At 39.6% G+C, this 19,128-nt stretch overlaps 1 protein-coding gene and 1 long non-coding RNA gene across 5 annotated transcripts; one reads left to right on the plus strand and one right to left on the minus strand.

Annotated features, from left to right (window-relative positions):
* Positions 1-823: 823 nt before the first annotated feature.
* orc1 (origin recognition complex, subunit 1) lies at positions 824-18,913 on the minus strand. 4 transcript variants are annotated; one of them, XM_067596091.1, is made up of 18 exons: positions 18,640-18,913; positions 17,922-18,049; positions 17,034-17,206; positions 15,965-16,394; positions 13,996-14,236; positions 12,831-12,938; positions 12,478-12,540; positions 12,277-12,384; positions 8,898-9,147; positions 8,701-8,807; positions 7,461-7,562; positions 7,187-7,358; positions 6,420-6,527; positions 4,116-4,265; positions 2,992-3,111; positions 2,725-2,894; positions 2,551-2,638; positions 824-1,418 (listed from the first exon to the last, which is right to left on the minus strand). In XM_067596091.1, the coding sequence occupies exons 1-18, from the start codon at positions 18,732-18,734 to the stop codon at positions 1,224-1,226; spliced, it is 2,808 nt and encodes a 935-aa protein (XP_067452192.1). In that variant the 5' UTR covers positions 18,735-18,913; the 3' UTR covers positions 824-1,223. The 4 variants fall into 4 exon arrangements, with proteins under 4 accessions (XP_067452192.1, XP_067452191.1, XP_067452194.1 ...); XM_067596090.1 differs by having other exon boundaries at positions 15,959-16,394; XM_067596093.1 differs by lacking the exon at positions 12,831-12,938.
* On the plus strand, positions 4,206-6,015 carry LOC137187297 (uncharacterized). The gene is made up of 2 exons (XR_010929184.1): positions 4,206-4,293; positions 4,692-6,015. It is a non-coding gene; the product is annotated as an uncharacterized lncRNA (long non-coding RNA).
* Positions 18,914-19,128: the final 215 nt, after the last annotated feature.

A 19,128-nucleotide genomic window follows, 5' to 3' on the forward strand; every position in this document is an offset into this window, starting at 1 on the left:
ACAAATAGTTTCTTTTCAAACTTATTCACAATTGTTACCCAGCTATGATATTTAAAAAAAAAAAAAAAAAGAGAGATATTGATATCAGTTGTACATTCTGTTGCAGCGCCCCTGAGACTGCTGGTCACTTACTTTGGTACTGCCCTGTTGTGAGACTCTTCTGGAATAACATGTATCTTTAGCAACAGCTATATTGATGAAAATTTTATATTAACTTTGAAATATATACCATTTGGACTACTAGAAGACAACTCTCCTATTGTAAATTTCATCTTCACAAAAGCAAATTTACAGGTAAAAAAACAAACAAACTTCTTGGTTTTCACAAAGGTCAAACAGTGATTCAATTCAATTTATTTCTAATTCAAAAGTTGAAAAAAAAGGAATTCCAGTTTTTCATTGAGAATCTTTATATGAACCGAAACAAGCTCAGAATCTGTGTTTATTTGTCCTCTGCAAACCGTTAGGTGAGTATTTTTATATTCTCTATGATCTTTCTATGGAAAAGGAAATTGTAAACGTTGGTCAATGAGGAAGAAGGAGAAAAAAAAAAATTATATCGTATATCGCAATACCCTGTAAAAGAAGTGTTGGTAAGATTTAGGCTAAATATAGATTATGCTTGAGTTTTTTTGCAATTCAGATAGAACAACAAACAAACAAAACAAAACAATGAAGGAACAGCAGTAGTGCAGAAAAGAAACTCCCTCTGATCTTCCGGGGGCTTTACATAAATGTCCCCTTGTTTTTTTCCCGCCTTGTATTTGTTTAATTTTTTGCTATAATCACTACAAAAAACAAAACAAAACAGCAGTTCATATTAAAAGAGTTTTATTGCATATTCAAGTATTGACACGTTAAAATAAGATGTACTATATAACATTAAAAAAATACCAGAAAGAGCAAAATGTCACATTTTAAATAAGACTTAAACTGGGGACATCACAAACTCTCCCATCAAACAACAAAAAAAAAAAATCTAAAACAACCTGCCTCAATCTAAGTAGTTAAAGTAGCTCATACAATGTCATTAGTAAGGTTAAAAACTCAATCCTGCTTGATGTTGAGGAAAACTTTATAAATGATCTCAGTTTGTGTCGCAGTTCACCCTGGATCAGGATCAGACCTCTGATCCTTTCACCTCCGTCATAATTCAAACTGATGACATCATGTCTTGTATTCAGACATGAGTTCATATTTATCACGTGGCTGAGTCTCCTCCTTCAGTCGGCCTTCAGGGCGTAGAGGACGTCGTCCTGGCTGACGTTGAGGCGGACGCGCTGCAGGACTCCCAGGCGGCTGGGCTCCAGCAGCAGCAACCTGCAGGCTCCCAGACGCTGACACACCGACAGACCCTCAGACACGCTGATGGGCTGCAGACCCTCCACCCGACACAGAGCCTGATGCTGCACGAACACCTGAGGGAGGAAACATTTAACTCGGGTTCTGTACTTCAGGAAAGAACTTAAACCAAACTGGACCCCTTTACATTCATCTGATTAGAGCTGCAACAACAACTCAATTAGTCAGCAACTATTTTGATGAAGTGATTGATCGTTTTGACTCATTCTTTGAGTAAAAAAATTCTCTGACTCTGGTTTCTTCAGTCTTCTCTGACAGTAAATTGAATATCTTTGGGTGGTGGAAAAAACAAGACATTTGAGGACATCATCTTGGGTTTTGGGAAACAGTGATTGACATTTTTCACCATTTTATAGGACCAAACAACTTGAAAACAATCTTTAGTTGCAGCTGTAGCTATCTGGACCTCAATACACTGCTGATTACTTATCTAATCAGATATTTTATTATTGCTACAACAATTATGAGTATAGACATTATTTATCAATGTAATTTCTTTGTGTTTTGCCTGGCTAGTGCCATGGCCATCAGCTGATGGGGATCATCCATCGATCAAACAAACTTAATTACTTACACAATTGAGTATTGAATATTTTCTAGTATTTTATAAGATTTAATTCAAAGATTGGACATCTTGAACGTTGTTTTCAATTAAGAGCATGGGCAAAAGTTCCTTGCTGTAAGTGTTTTACATAATATATGGAAAGGAAAGTTTTATTTGTCCCCTTTCTTCAGTTGGACTTTAAAAGAAAAAGGTTAGAAATTTTGGGTTTAAGAGTTACACGAGAAGATTCATATCACTTTATTTTGGGATGGTAAATATGAAGCTACAGTCAGCAGCCAGCCAGCTAACTTAGCTTAGCATAAAGACTGGAAACAGGGGAAACAGCTAGCCTGGCTCTGTCCAAAGTTCAAAACTCCACCTACCAGCACCTTTAAAGCTCACTAATTAACTCAACAATTCAGTTGTCAAGTTGTTGCTGGCAGAAGCTTCATATTTAGAGAACAGACATCAAGAAAGCAAATAAACACATTTCCTGAAATGTCACTCTTTATAAACTGCTAAAAGACACTTGAGTATCTCTTGTTTAGAGGTTCTAATAGTTGAGTATTTCCATTCTTTGCTACCTTGTACTTCTGCTCTAGTCTGCATTTTTAGGTATTTGTAACTGTTTGTTTGAGGTTTACCTGTTGGAAGGTGGCCTCCTCCAATCCCAGTCGCCGAAACTCAGCAATGACGGCCCTCAGGAAGAGCTGCTCCTGCACTGATGCACACCTGTGGAAAAAACAAAACAAACAATCTTTAATCTTTATTACAAATCCATCAGTGTTCCATTAATGTGATCAAAGTGAGAGCCTTACTTGATGGCAGTGATGTAGGCCGAGGAAAACATCTCATTCAGCGCCTCCATCACATGACTCATTCCCACCAATCCGGTGGCAGAAGGGTCGGCGGCGGAGTGCTCGCAGATCTCTGTTGCTCGGCGACAGATGTCCAAACATCGACGAGCGTCGCCCGATAGAGCAGCCACCTGTGAGACGAGAGCGGAGAGGAGCGAACACATCTGTGGGTGAGCTCACGTCAGCTGAGAAGGTGTAGAAGACGTCCCGGTCGATCGGTCGTCTTACCTTCCTGGACGCGAGCTGGAGAGCGTCCTCCTCGAAGGCCTTCACCTTGTTGAGCCTGGACATGATGATCTGCTGCAGCTGCTTGAAGCTGTACGGCTGGAACGACATCCTGGTCAAACCCTGCAAACATTAACACAAACACAACAACTTAGTACAACTTCTTACTTTACAGCTTATTATCTACAAGTCTGCAAAAAGCCTGTGAAGAAAACAAATCAGGGTTTTTAACTTAGGATTAACTTATGTGTATTATTTTCTCGATTAATCGATTAGTTCTTTGGTCTATAAAATGTCATAAAATGATCAGTTTCCCAAAACACAAGATGTCGTCCTCAAATGTCTCGTTTTGTCCACAACCCAAAGATATTCAGTTTACTGTCATAGAGGACTAAAAAAAAAAAAGAAAATATACCAATTTGAATAATGAATGATGATTAATTGACTAACTGTTGCAGCTCTAGTCTTCATTTATTTCAGTTCACTAGTATTAAGGTTGCGACAGCAGGAAATTCTGATATTTACACTGAATTAAATGACTCGTCTGGTGGTGAGAACATTTTTCGGAGTCAGCTGTGGACCTCTCGTGGTGTGATTCTGAGCTGACTGAAATAAAAGTTGACGATCATGACAGAAACCTGGGGAAATCTTTGTTCGTCAATGCGAAAGTCTGAGGCAAAACAGACAAAGCAGTCATGCAATGACAGAATAGACACCAGTAGACATTTTTGAAAAACAGAAGAGTTTGTTTGACTTTGATGCAGATGGAGGATGTGTCTCTGCTTTCGAATTAGTTTTCAGTTCCCATTGAACTGTATGATTCACCTGACAATCTGAGTGAGTAATAAGTCTGAAACCGATACCCTGCTGTCGTCAACATTTAGTTGTTGCTCTCAGGTGATGGGCCGTTTGACAAATCCTCATGCCTTTGAACGACACTTTTTTATGCAACACAATTAGAGGTGCAAATGTGGTGAACTTAATGTAACACAAGCATGATGTTGTATATGTATATGATGAATATGATGTACTGGATTTGGACCCCAGGAAGACTAGCTGGTGCCATGGGCTTCAGCTAATGGGGATCCTTCTAAATAAATGAATCAGTACAGGCTGCAGTCGCTCACCAGTCTGCTGGCCACTCTGTTGATCATGATCCTCTCCGGCAGGTCCATGGTGTTAGCGATGGTCAGCACCACCAGGCGGGCGTGACGCCGCGTCGGCCAGTCAAACAAGTTGTACATCACGTTCTGCTTCCTGGTCCACAAGAGGTCCAACTGCACGAGTCCAAACACAAACCAAAGAGTCAGTCCACTGTCACATGATCACCTCCAGCTTATTTAAAAAAAAAAAAAAAAAAAAAAAAAAAAAAAAAAAGACTTTTCAGGAGCTAAAACCTGTTTGGACTGAACCATGAATAGTTTTTACATTGAAGAAATTTTAAAGTTCTAGGTCACACAAGCCATGCTTTACAAGTTTTACGTCCCATTTCATAACTATTATAATTCTATTCCATAAACAGGTTTCAAGTTTAATTTTCCTGTCATTTTGTTATTTCATTATTACCTTACTTTTTGCTCTATTTTTATTCTTTATTCTTCTCTTATTATTACTAGTTATATCTATTACTATTTGTTACGACCCTCTCTGCCCAGTCTGCCTGTGGCTTCAATTTGTGTGGCTGTTCTCTGTTGTTTCTGCAGGTACTGGAGGTGGCAGCATCATCAGGAACACTGGCAACACCTGGGGCTCTGGGTGCCAGTGCCTCTTCAAAAACCCCGTTGGAGTCCAGTTGCTGGGGTGCTCTCCTCCCTGAGACACCTTTTGGTTTTTGGGTTGACATTTTGATTTGCTTTTCTGCACCCTACAACACTACATCCATACACTGTTCCACTCATGCACTCACCTACACTACTGATTTCACTGACTACACCTGCCATTGTTAGGTTAGGTTTTTTTCTCTTAGGTTACTTCCTTTTTTAAAATAAATTGGTTATTAATTGGCTTTGTTGTGTGCATCTCCCTTCTTTGTCATGACCGTGCGGCCCGGTTCGTGACAAGTAGGGGCTCGTCTAAGTTGAATCTGATTTGTTTGGGGCCATTGTTTGGTGCCCTTCTGATGTAAGGTTTGGTTTGGGAGATGCATTTTGGAGAGGAAAATTGATTTGGTTGTTGTTTCAGTAAGGGGTGTTTGGTCCTGCAGTATCTCATGTGTTGACATGAGTGGGCAGGTGTGAGCTATCGGCAGTGATTGCATGGTCCTCTAGTGTGGTAAGTTTGGCTTTTGTGGAGTTTTCCTCTGTGTAAGCATAGCAACGTGGTCCATTTGGGCTCGTTGGTTTGTTTTTTTAGTTTGTTATTTTTGTGTGGTGTGCGGTCGGAGCAGTTGTCTCGGGAACACATCCAGAGCTGTCGGGTGAGTAACCAGCTAGCTGGGGACTTAACCGGGCTACTGGGTTGAGTGTTTAAATAGCCCACCGCTAATCTGCATGAAGACTAGGGGCAGTGAGATAAGTTTGGGATAGGCAGTCTAGATAGAGGGAGACTCTTTTTGTGCACTGGATGCCCTTGACAACACTGTTGGTTCAGTGTTTTTTGTTTTGTGGGCCTTTAGACCTAGGCTATTATAGCAGGGATAGAGGATTTTGTTGCTGCCCATGTGAGGAGTTGCTGGATCGTTGCACTAAAGATCACCTTTGAAAATTGCAGAAGAGTATGAAGTGGATCTAAGTGGTCTTGGTGATAGGTGTTATTATTAATATCATCATCATCATCAAATCCCACATGCTAAGCTCCAACCATCAATGCGTCAGTGGTTCTCAGCTTCAAACTCATTGGTTCCTACTGAAAATCAGCTCATAAATATATAGTTTCATGTGTGTGTGTTCAGTGTGATGAAAACATGTCAACCAGTGCATCGGTTCACTGATGGGTTTTTTTTTCTGTACATGAGATTTGTTGACAGGAAGAAAAATATAGAAAATTATGAGAATTATCCTTTAAAATTTGCAAGATTATCCTAATTTATATTCTGCTGTGTGTGTGTTATTGTTAAACATATTTAATTGTATTTTATTTATCATATAACATGTTTGTAAAATGAAATAGATGTGCAACTGAAGATAATTTTCATCATTGATTAACCTGCTGATTATTTTTTTAATTAAGCAAAAATATAAGGAAAAGGTAAAAATGTCCACCACAGTATCCTGGAGCACAAGGTGACATCATTAAACATGTTTTTTTCTGATGAAAAGTCAAAATCCCCCAAAATGACATACTGTAATTTACTATCATGGAAGACCAAGAAAAGTATCAAGATTTAATGTTGGTTAAAAAAACCCACAATCTTTAAACCGATGATCAAAACAGCTGCACATGACTAATCGTTGCAGCTTTATATCGTATCTAAACAGAGTCAGAGCTCTTACTTCGTCCACCAGCAGCACAGTCGTCTCCTTCCTGGGTGCCGGGTTACTGAATCTCTTCTCCAGCAGAGCCGCCGCGTGGTCGGCTGTTGCTTTCTGTCCCGACAGTTTCTGCGGAAGAGACCGCAAAACACCAGAGATTTAATTCAAACATGGCAGAGTTTATTCCGACATCTGTAGGAACAGCCTGACATTTGGGGAACTCCTCTCGTTCTTCTCTAGAGTCTGATGTTTGAGTCAGTTTAGCCTAGCTTAGCGTAAAGAGTGGAAGCAGAGGGAAACTGCTAGCCTAGCTGCATCAAAACACAAAAATACACCAAAAAACTGTCTTTTCTTTTAGCTTTAGAGTTGTTTGAAGGCTGCTAGGAGGCTTTACAAACCTGGTTAAACTTGCGTCCTTCTCAGACGTGGAATACACAACATCTATCTGTTAAAGTGATGCTTTTTGGCATTTAGACAGTTAATGTTCATTACGGCTTCATGATGAGTTTAGGGTCTAATAAAATAGTCAAATTGTTGTAATTTAGATAGACCAACCCAAAAAAGAGGGGTGTGTATTAACAGTTATTTTTTTTCTTTCCGCCTCCTTTCTGTCATCTTCCTGTTATGATGGCGAGTATCATCAGCGTATGAGTTAATAATTTGACTGTGTTTCGGTGTTTTGTTTGTTTTCTGTCTTTTTTTCTTTTCTTTGTTTTCTCTTTTTGTGTCGGGGTATGTAAAAAAACCTTAAATAAAGTTTAAAAATCAACAAATGGTAAACTTCTCACCTGCAGGATTTGGACGTAGGCCTGATGAGGGTCCGTCATCTTCATGCCGTTGATCTCGATGAAGTGGAACGGCGGGATCTCGTCCATGTCCGCCGCGTGCTGCAGACAGCGCATCACCTCGTGGACCGTAGCCGTCTTACCTGTTCCTGGCACACCGGAGATATACATACACCTGAAACACGAGAAAAAACAACAGCGCAGGTCAGGAAGAATCCTTGAGACACATGTAACCTCAAGAGGAGACACACCGATTGGCTGTGAAACCTGATCTTACCCTCCCGTGCCGTCGATGACCTTGCTCTCCACGAAGCTGTAGATGTCCTGAAACTCCTGCTCTCTGCAGGGAAGAGACTCCGGCACCGAGGACACGTGCAGCCTGATGAGACAAACACATAACAAGTGTTTCATGTACAGTTATATTCTGCAGATTATCTGCTTCACCGAACTGAAAAACAGACAATTAAATCTAGATAAATGAGCACAACCTGGAACTCAGACGGCTGAAGTTCAAACTGGAAAAGTGACTAAATTCAATATAATATCTGTTACAGTTGTTCCTAAAGTTGGTGCTGTAAGATTAATCATCATTGTTCATTTATTGTGAGTTTTTAATACATTTCAAGACATTAAAAAAAAGCCACATTTACATTAACTCGGTTTTATGTTATGTTTTCAAACATATCAAAACAGAATAAATGAGCAATAAATATGAAAATCCCTATAATAAAAACTGTTTAATACGCAGGTAGCCGTTAGTCGCAGATGACATGACTAGTTTTAGACAGACGAGTTTTAGCTGCTTGTGGAAGACGAATATCTATCGAGGTTCTCAGATTTATCTTTGTGTTATGTGGCTCTCTGATCGCTGGTAAACACGAAAACAAGACAAGAGACGTCCTGTCAGTGTCAGACCTTTGAAGAAAATGAAAGAAATACATTTAACATATTTAATTGTATTCATTGTTTACTTTTAGCAAAATGATTTATCTTTAAATCTTCACCTTTAGGCACCTTTTATTCTGAGAATGAGCCTATATTATTTAACTTCACATTGATATAATATAGACTAATATAATATAATATGAAGTTATATCAGTGTTTGGGTGCCACCCAACCTGTTAGTATACAGACTAGAAAAACACCCCGATGATTTTAAATGTGCTGTTTTCGTACATTATTCTCCCAGAATGCATTGCACAAAGGAAAAGAGCTGCTCACAGCTGGAAAACATTTAAACTAATAACGGATGAATAACGGTGAAACAGCTCCAGCAATACGTCGGAAAACAAAAAAATATTAATTTTTGGACAAACATTTTGCTCACGGTAACATCCTAAACTCACAGTTTGACGGCACCTGCCAGCCAATCAGAGAGCAGGATGTTCTGTGTGGTCAAAATTATGAAAATGATTATTGTAATCATTAGTCCTGCAGCTCTGATGTGAAGGGTTAATCTGACCGCTGTAGGTCGGGGTCAAAGGTCACAGATTGTTGTGTTGGACCTGGACTCTCACCTCGTTCTGGCTTCCTCCAGGACGTTGGCGGGCAGTCGCGCCGGCAGCGACCTGCTGGGGATGCTGGGAGTAGCGTGACGAGGAGTCCGCGGCGTACTGGGCGCGATCTGTCGAAAAACAGGAAACAGAAGAGATGAAGTGAGAGAACTGAACAGATTCTTTAGGATTTCAAATATCTCCGGCGGTCTGACTTCTACCTTCTTGCTGGGAGTCTTTCGCGGCGTCCTGGTGGAGGAGCGAGTTTTCTGCTTCGATCGAGGAGTGCGAGACCCGCCGGCGGCGGCGGCACGTCTGCCTTTCTTCGCTACCGCTTCCTCGTCGCTATCCACCGCTTCCTCTTCATCACCTTCATCCTCGCTGCTGCTCTGTAGCTCCTTCTTCGATGGGATGAACTCGTCCTCGTCGTCTCCGTCTGAGTTCAGGTCCTGCTTGTTGTCCAGAAGATTCCTGAAGCAACAGACAGAAAAGCTCAGAAGATATAAAAGTTTTCACCACGAGATCAATCATTTAGTGCTGAAGAAGATTCATTAATTAGTCTGTCATCATTTTCATTTCATTCCCAATTAGTCACTTAATGATTTAGTCTAGAAAATGTCAGAAAATAGAAAGTCGACTCACATTTTATCAGCTGAAACGCTGCCTTTTGTTTTTAGCCACGTCGTCATACGCAGAGTAACGACAGCACGACGGGCTGTAAACTGTTTCAGACTGTCAGCAGCCAATCAGGGAAGACGCTCAGTGCTGCGTTTGGATTTTTAGTAATACCAAAACAAACACCTCTTATTTCTATGACAGTGTGGAAATCTAATGTTTTCATATCACAGATGATGAACAGCAGCATTAAAACAGGAGACTCATGTATGGTGGCGGGGCGGCTGCTCTGCAGGTGCGTTTGATTTTACTGTAACTGCTGTAACCGGGTGGAGACGTGAATAATATTTCTTGTAGGAGGCTGTAGTCACGAAAGAAGTAACGATGTTGTTCGGTATGTAGGCCTATAATAACAAGAGATGTGTAACTGCCCGCTAATTCATACGGTCTATAAGTCCGCAGAGGCCTTCTATTTCTATTTTGATAGTTAAATGTTTTGAATTGGACAGCTCATCCTACATAGTTGCCTGTGCTTCCCCTCGCTGGGTGGATCGACCGCCCGTGTTAGGTTGACTGAGTCAGCCTGTATATATGCCTGTATATGCTCGGCGCAGACGCATGTAGAAGAGAGGAGCGATATCAATGCTATTCAGACGCGGCGAGCAGATGAATCCAGGGTCGCGACGAAGACGAACTATCCGAAATTTTGTTTATAACAGCGTTGGTGAGCGGAGTGAGGTAAGGAAGCCTTAACTGCAGGTATTGTGGGTTTGAGTTCCAAAATTGTTTGAACATTTCGTTTGTTTTGTCGTTTTCTTTGTTCCGTTCGTTTCATTTGTTTACGTTCTTGGCGTGCAGCGCTATTTTGTTAGATTATTATTATTATTATTATTATTAGAGTAGTAGTGGTAATGCCTTTGCTGACTGGATATTAGCACTATTAAGAAAAGCTTTTGTCTAATCTAGTGACTACTTTTAATAGTTGTTTGATTCAGTTTATTATTTGTGTATTGTATTTTTGATACGACAGGAATTTTTCTATAGTTTTCATGGTGCAACGAGACAAACCATGAAGCATCAGTTTGGGACTCTCCGTGTGCTTGCTCAACGAAACTATAGAGAAATATTCTGTGGTTGACAACACGTATTCATCAGAGGGTGTGATTGTGGTTTGACTTTGGTTTGACTTTGTTCCTGGACGTTAAAGTGAGTCATGTTTTCTGATCATTTCAAAAACAATGTAGATGTAGATGATTCATATATCAAGTTGTGTAACAGGCGTCACATGTCATCACATCAGCCTGCACGCTGACTGCAAGAGAATTATTTTCATTAAATTCACAATTACTGATTTAGTCTATAAAGTTTTCTCTGACCAACAATCCATAATACAAAAAAACAGTAGAACTACAACGATTAGCCATTCGACTAAAATTAATCTGCAACTATATATTGATAATTAAACATTTTGAGTTTTTTTTTTTTTTTAAAGAAAAAAAAAAAAAAAAAAAAAAAGCAAAAATTCTCTGGATCCAGCTTCTCAAATGTGAATATTTTCTTGTTTCTTTAGTCCTCTCTGGCAATAAACTGAATATCTTTGTGTTGTGGACAAAACAAGACATTTGAGGACGTCGTCTTGGGCTTTGGGAAATATTTTTCATAATTTTCTGACATTTATCAGATCAATCGATAATGAAAATAATCATTGGTTGCAGCTCGATAAATCAGAAGTCACATGTGAGAGGCTGTGACCTGTAAATGTTTGGTATTCACTGTGGGAGAAACCTCACACAGTATGATTAATTATGAGCCTTAATTAGACCATTAAATATAATATAATGAAATAAAATAACATGACAGCATTAAAAAAAATGATTGAAGATACAAGATAAATTCATATTTTAACTGTTAATTCTCATCAAATTGAACAGGTTGTGTTTTGTTGTCAGGATACAGTAGCTTAATAATGACTAAAAAAAAAGGTCAGAGGTCATCCTGCTCCCTGGTTCAGCTGAGTCACGTCTCAAGTCTCTTATTTTATGTCTCCTCGCCTGAACTGGAAGTTGTTCCTGATGCGCCATTTTGACAGGCGTCTCAAGTCTCTTATACTGCTCCGAGGAGCAAGGAGGGATCTCCGAGGAGCGAGGAGGGATCTCCGAGGAGCGAGGAGGGATCTCCGAGGAGCGAGGAGGGATCTCTGAGGAGCGAGGAGGGATCTCTGAGGAGCGAGGAGGGATCTCCGAGAAGCAAGGAGGGATCTCTGAGGAGCGAGGAAACACGAGAGCGGCCTTCGCGGAGGTCTTTTACCGGCCGTGACGCCCCCTTATTGGATATCAGTTATTGATTGGACGCTGCAGCTGATCAGACTGATCGGATACATCACTGCAGTTTCATACCGAAGTGGAGACAGATTACAGATTAAAGTTTTATGTTTATTTATATATTCATCATATAGTTAAAAATCTGTTAATTGTCGGTCTGATCAACAAAAGAACCATAAAAAACTTCCTTCATTTATAAGAAAGGTTTTTTTTCCATGATGTTATTTCCTCCATTAAAGTGTTTCTTGCTGACAGACAGACTCTTCCTGACTTTAATCTGATCCATAGTAACAGTTCAACACATTTATATTTCACATCATTTATCATCATTTCCATTCAGTCACATGTGAGGCTGAAAATTCCTCAGCGTGGGGTTTGATGTGAGTTAAATCATTTCCATTTGCCCTGAAACATTTAGCCAAATACATATTTTCCAGTGTTCAGAAGACACCCTGATCATATTCTGGGTTATTGAATGATGAATTCACTATCAGGATTATCAAAAAATACAGATGGAAATGATCAATAAATAGTATAAACGCATTCTGTGAGTAGAAATGGTTTCTACAGCTGTTAAAGCAGGGAAAAGACGCGAGTGAGGGAAACATGGATGCAATTTAAGAGACTTGGGATGCACCCGCGGTGAATCCGTCTCCGTACTCACAGTTGTTTCCTGATGCGAGACGACACCAGCTGGGCCGACTTCCTCTTTGAGCTCCTCGGCGTGGCGCCGCCCGGCAGCATCGGGGAGTTTTCGTTATCCACTTCTGCCCTGATGACATCACACAAACAGTTTTGAATAGTTGAGATCGGTTTCAGTCTTTTCAGTGTGCTGTCATGTAAATGTATGTTTTCATGGACTCACAGAGCTGCCAGACCAGGTTCCTTCAAGGTCTTCTGCTCTTTCTTTCGGGAGGGAGTGGTAGCTCTGTTGGCAGACATATTTAGATTTCTGGGGTTACATCACTGTGTTCAGTAAGATAACAACAACACTTACTCATCTTCTCCTTTCATGTTTTACTGTGTGACACTGTAAAATCTGTGACACCGGCTGCAACTTCACCCAGCTGTGCATTAAGACTGAAAGGTGTGAATGCAAGAACGGTTTTTCCCCTCACATGTGGTGTGTGAGGGGGAAAAAACCTTCTTTGTGCTCCAGGACTCAAACTCCCAGCAGCCTCTGAGCTCAGAGGGACAGTAGTTCAGTGCCTGACTCACTTCTGCCCCCTGGTGGTACAGTTTCTCCTCGGGGTGGCGTTTCTTCTCCTCGGTGTTTTAACCGAGCCGCTCGGTAACTCTGCCTCCATCACATCACCCTGCTGAGGACTGGAAGAGACACCAGTGTGTCTGTGGTTTAAACCAGTTCAGCTCTGGTTTAACTCATTTAAAACCCATTTAGCTCTAGTTTTAAAACATATTTAATCCAGTTTCTCTCTAATTTGACCCATTTAAACTAGTTTATTTCAGATTTTGAGCAGTTAAAAACATTTACAAAATGTTTTATCTCTGGTTTTGACAATTTACACCCTACTTACACCAGTTCATCTCTGGTTTAAACCATTTTAAAACCAATGTAAACCAGTTTACCTCTGGTTTTAACTAGTGTAAAACATGTTTAAACCACAGAGCAGCATGTCTCTGGTTTTAACCATAATATAACCAAAGCAATCTGGTTTATCTCTGGTTTAGATTATTTAAAAAACAATGTATCTATAGTTATAATCTGGTTTAACTAGTTCATCTGTTTTAAAACATTTAAAAACCAATTTAAACCAGTTATCTAAGAGTTTAACCAGTTTAAACCACTTCATCTCTAATTTGAACAATTTTAAAAACGATTAAAAAACACTTTATCTCTGGTTTTCACTATTTAAAGCCTTCTTAAAACAGTTTATCTATGCCTTCAACCATTTTAAAACCCATTTAAACCAGTTTATCTCTGCCTTTAACCAGTTTAAAACCATGTTGAATGTGAAAGTTCATTGGAAACATAAGTTTGACCAAAAAAACAAAAAAAAACTTGACTTCAGGTCCATTTATTTTATTTTTCAGGAGCTTTCAACTGCTCCATCATCTGAGGAAAACCTTGAGATGCTGCTGAAAGCTCCAGAAAACGAATACGTGAATGTTTTTTTTTTTTCTTCGTTAAACTCAAGTTTAAGAGAGTTTAGAGAGTAAAGCTGGTTATATTATATTAATATATCAGAGGGATGAAACAGGTCACAGTCTAACTCAATACAATTCAACTGCAGCCTCCAAAATGACCAAAAAGTTGAATCAACACCTCTTAAAAACAGTTTAATCAGCATTTTTAGACAGACAGACCTAATAAAACTGTGTGTAAAAGTCATATAACCGACTGTGAGCAAATGCGGACTCTGACCTGGAGGATTCGACTCTCGATGGAGGACTTTCCATCTCAGCGATGGACAGTTTGTTGAGGACGATGGTGGAGGGCTTCAGGCTGATGGCGGGGGCTCGGTGGGCCTTCCTGAGGGGGGTGAGGCTGTGGGTGAGAGGCAGCGTCCGAGGGGGAGAGGACGCCAACCTCTGAGCCAACTCCAGCTCCTCGTCCAGCAGCTCACTCAGGACGTCGTCGTGGGTCATCGACTTCTTCTCCGGACCTGACGGGACGAGGAAAAGAACAGTTTAGTCGATCAACGCACCGTTAATCCACAACTGTTATAATAATCAATTCATAAATTAAGCAGAAGTGCCAGAAATTCTCTGCTTTTAGCTTCTCAAATGTTAAGATTTATGATTTATTCTCTTTTTATATCATTATAAACTATAATCTTTTGGTTTTGGTTTGATGGTCGGACAAAACACAAACATCTGAAGACGTCACCTTGAGCTCTGGGAAAGTATGATGTGCTTCTATAGATGAAATTATTCATATATTAATTTAAAAAATAAAAAATCATCAGATCTGACCCATTTTTCTGCATTATTTCTAAGTAGAGATGCACTGATTTCTGATTTTTTTTTTAATTAGCAGCAAACATTTCTGTAATTTTTCTTTGTATGTTCAATAACTATTTAAATAACTTACATATTTCTTCTTGAAATTGGGCGTGTTCACTGAGATGAAGATGGTTTTATAAGTGTCTGATTAAGTTAGTTGTTCCAAATGTTTTCAAGGTTGTTCCTCCAAAAAATTGGACATTTGAGACCGATCGGCCGATTTCGATCAGCGGCCGATCAATCGGTGCATCTCTGTCTCTTGGTATTATCTAACCTCCAAAATGACCACAGATGAGTCGACTTATAACAACATAAAGTCAACAAAACTGAACATTTTTAGAGTTTTGATACCAGAACGATACTTTTACTAAATCTACTAGTCTTAGTGTCGCGGTCGACTACTGGTTATGATGTGTACCATCTTCTGTTGGGCTGCAACTACCGATTATTATTTTCTTTATCTGTTAATCTGCTGATTATTTTCTGGATAAATTGATTAATTCATTAGTGTCAGAAAAATGTCCACTTTAATTTCCCACAGCCCAAGTTGACGTCTTCAGATGTTTTGTTTTGTGCGTCTAAAACCCAAAAAATATTCAGTTTACTGTCGTACGTGATGAAGAGGAGCAGCAGCTTCACATATGAGAAGCTGGAACCAGCTGTTTGGCATTTTTGCTTAAAAAATTATCAAAAAATACTAATTGATTATCAAAATAGTTGCTTCTCCTCAAAAATAATTATTAAATTGACAGAAAATTAATCAACGACAATATGAACTCTTATTCTAATTATGATAATTGTTTGTTTTTCAGTTATTCATCAAGCAAAAATGCCAGAAGATTCTCAGCTTTCTGTGTTTTTCATCACTGGAAACTGAATATCTGAGTTTTGGACTGTTGGTCGGACAAAACAAGACATTTAATTGAACTGCAGGAAACTGATCAAAATGAAAATAATAAACTAATAATTAAGTTTTAGTTGCAGCCCTGTATAACAGAAATGTCTGCCAACAGCTGGATTTCAAATGAAAGCACTTTTATGCAGATTAAAATGTGAAGAAATAAAAAGATATACTGAACCAGTCAACACATCCTTTGACTGATACTGTATTTATATTCAATATTTTATATTATTTAATAGAATTTTTTAATGGATTGACGACGTTTTTCATGTGTAAAGAAACTCTGCAGCAAATCCAACATGTTTAATGAGTTAATCATGATAAAGAGTTGTCTCCAAACAAGATTTCAGGAAGAAAGTGAGGCACTGAAACACGTTTTGGTGGTTTTAGTTTTGAGGTAAAGTTTTGGTATCAGAACCAAAATATTTCACATTGACTTCTATGTAAAATAAATTAATATATCACTCTTTTTGTGACTGACACTCACTGCTGAGCTCCAGTTTCTTGCGGACTCCCGGCGTCCTGGCCGAGGCGTTCCTCCTCTTGGCGCTCAGACATTTGGATGCTGACAGTTTGGTGGCGGAGTGCAGAGACTCGGCCTCCATCGCGCCGGCTTCACCCGCGCTCATGGTGGCTCTGCTGTATCTCGCTTCCCCCGACACCGCCCGGAACATGACGGTGGGATCCGGCGTCGGCAGGGCGCGTCGAGACGGTCCTCGGGATGCAGGAGTGGCCACGGGCGGCGAGCAGGGAGGTGAGGGGGGGAGGGAGGGTTTGGGGCAGGAAGGAGGGGAGAGACCCTCCACCAGAGCGGAGTCCACCAACCTGAAGGTCTTTGTGTCCCAGGACAGCTTCACATACAGAGTGTCCTTATCGTAGGAGTCGGGGAACGGAGCGGCTCCATCCAGGTGCTTCACCTTTAAATCAAACGAGAGGAACTTAAAGGAGGACGATTTCCAGCTCTATATTCATATTCTGGGGCTCTACTGGAATATCTTCGCATGATTTACAGTTAAAAACTCCTTATTTATCTCATACTGGTCCTTTACATAATAAAAGCTTCTGTTATGTGGTTATAGTACAAATACAAACTTGACTGAATGATTCATCTTTTTAGTGACGGCACCGACACTGAAAGCTTTTGGACTGACATGAATTTTCTTCAAAAAAGAAGCATAACTGTTGATTTTAAAGCAGGAAATGGACAATTTACTGCAATACTGTAAACCTACTTTATATTTTTGGGAAGTATTATATTCACACCAGCAACTTTTCAGACCAAAAACCAATATTCAATGTATTCAAAGCCACTTTTAAAACATATTTGGAAACCATGAAACTTAGTTAGAACTGTTAGGCTGTAAAAATTATATCTCTTATATGTGTTTCTTCAGTGTTTTGAGGAGCAAAAGACTGAAATTATGGCTACATACAACCAGGGTTCAGAGAGAAAATGTGTTTTTTGTGATTTAATGAACTGACTCTCACTGACACTCATACAAATACTGATTCAGCTTTAAAAAGGAGACCCCGAGATAAAACAATCCCTCCTTCACCTGCACAGGTCTGAGGATGGACTCGGCGTCGACCTCGTCGTCACAGCTGCGGGTCTGATAGTAGAAGATCTCCTGCGGATGCGGCTCTCTGCCCAGCAGCTTCAGTTTGCTCAGAGGAACTTCAGAAACACGAGAAAACCACTGAACCACCGCCTTCTTCTGCTCGCCGCTCTCTGAAACACAGACGCAGAGCAGATGGTCAGCTGCAGTCTGGCTCACATGTTTTAGGACAAGTCAGAGTCAAGTCATAAATCCAGAGTTCAAACAATTCATTGATTAAACGGCAAAAAATGGAATAATCATTCCAGCTGTTTTTCCAGCAGAAAGGCCAAAATTTCACTGTCAGTTGTGACTATTTGATGCTTTTGTTTGTCATATCTGAAATTAAACTGAATATTTCTGAATTTTTTGGTCCAAAAAATTAAAAAAAATTGTTAAATTGTTAAATTTGGGTAAATTGTTGCATCTTTTTTCACTTTTTTCTGGCATTTTATAGACTAAAAGATTAAATCGAGAAAATAATCAGCAGGAAATAATTGTTAGTTGCAGCCAGACATAAAGCTGTCAAAGCAAGTCTCAAGTCATTTGATAATTCTGTAATTTTCGCAAAATTGCAAGCGCTCGCAATTATGTCGATGTTGCAATTCAAAGGCTTCTTGAATTTGCGTTAATTATTGCAATCGCAAAATCTCAATTTGCTGGAGGGACTGATTAGGATTCCTTTATAATGTGCTTCAAATATTGGTGATGACTTACACATTTTATCACAATATGATTCCGATTAAAATCAATAAAAAAGGTGGCATTTAATTCTCATCTGCCCTCGTTTAGAATAAAAACATTGATTCATTTTTAATGTGGCTTCTTTCATCGCCGTCTGTGACCCACCGTCTCCGTACAGCTTGATGACTTTGGCCACATACGGGTTGTCTTCATCATCTCCCTCTATGAGGATGTGCTGGCCGGTGTTGATGATGGTGGTCCTCGGGAGACCCTCCACGCGGATGGCCAACGAGCTGAGAGACAACAACAGCAGGAGAGATTTCATAATAAACATCTAGCGCTACGATGATGAGTCGATCTAAAGAAACTTAATCTGCAACTATTTTGATAACTGAACAATTTAAGAGAAAAAAGGGGAAAACTTCACTCGTTTCATCTTCACAAATGTGAGTATTTGCTGGTTTTCATAGTCTTCTATATATACATTGATAATTTTGGGGCGATTAATTGAGCAATACTTTAACTACATCACACTCATAATACTTAGCCTATGTACTTTTACTGTAGTAGGATTTTTCATGCAGGACTTTTACTTGTAATGAAGTATTTCTACATTGCTGTATTGGTACATTGAGTACTTTCTTCCACCACTGGTTGCTTATTAATATTAAATGAGTTAATTGTTTCAGCTGTCATTTATTATACACTTAAGAGATGAAAGATGGTTTTGTACAAATATACTGTAAGTTATGTAAGCTTGACTAAACTTTTGAAAAAACCAAATGTTACATGAGAGGAAAAAAAGACATTTACAAAAGATGAACAGATACAAAAATGTAATGAGTAAATCAGTTTTTCTGCAGTGAGATTTATGGGCACTAACCTGTATTCATAAGTCTTTAACTTCCTATTGAAGCTTACAGGCTCTCCGAGCCACTCGTAGACTCTTCTGAATCTCCGTCGGGTGAAATATTTCATCCTCGCTGTCTGAAGTCACAGAAAAGGCGGTTAAAACACTCAAACTTCACTTTCGATCCGGATTGGAGCCGTTTATCTACTTTAATTCAAAACGCAAATCGAAAAAAAGAGGATTTCAGTAGTAAAAGTCTCGAGGTAGCGGCCATCCACCGTCAACATTTCGCGCGAAAATTACGTCATTTCCGTTCTCCTTCTTATCCATGATGGGTTTTTTTAGCGGTTGGCAAATGAGAGATAGCGCCTTACCGCCACCGGCTGGTGTGGAGGGTGAGTGACTCTACAGTGACGGGAATATCTACAAATTAATATACTATATATTATAAAATAGAGAAAATATATATATATATTCGGTTTGGGGGCGGGGTTCATGGTGCAGGCGGTTCCTTTCATCACC

Source organism: Thunnus thynnus, chromosome 8 (assembly GCF_963924715.1).
Source record: "Thunnus thynnus chromosome 8, fThuThy2.1, whole genome shotgun sequence".
NCBI classification, from domain to species: Eukaryota; Metazoa; Chordata; class Actinopteri; order Scombriformes; family Scombridae; genus Thunnus; species Thunnus thynnus.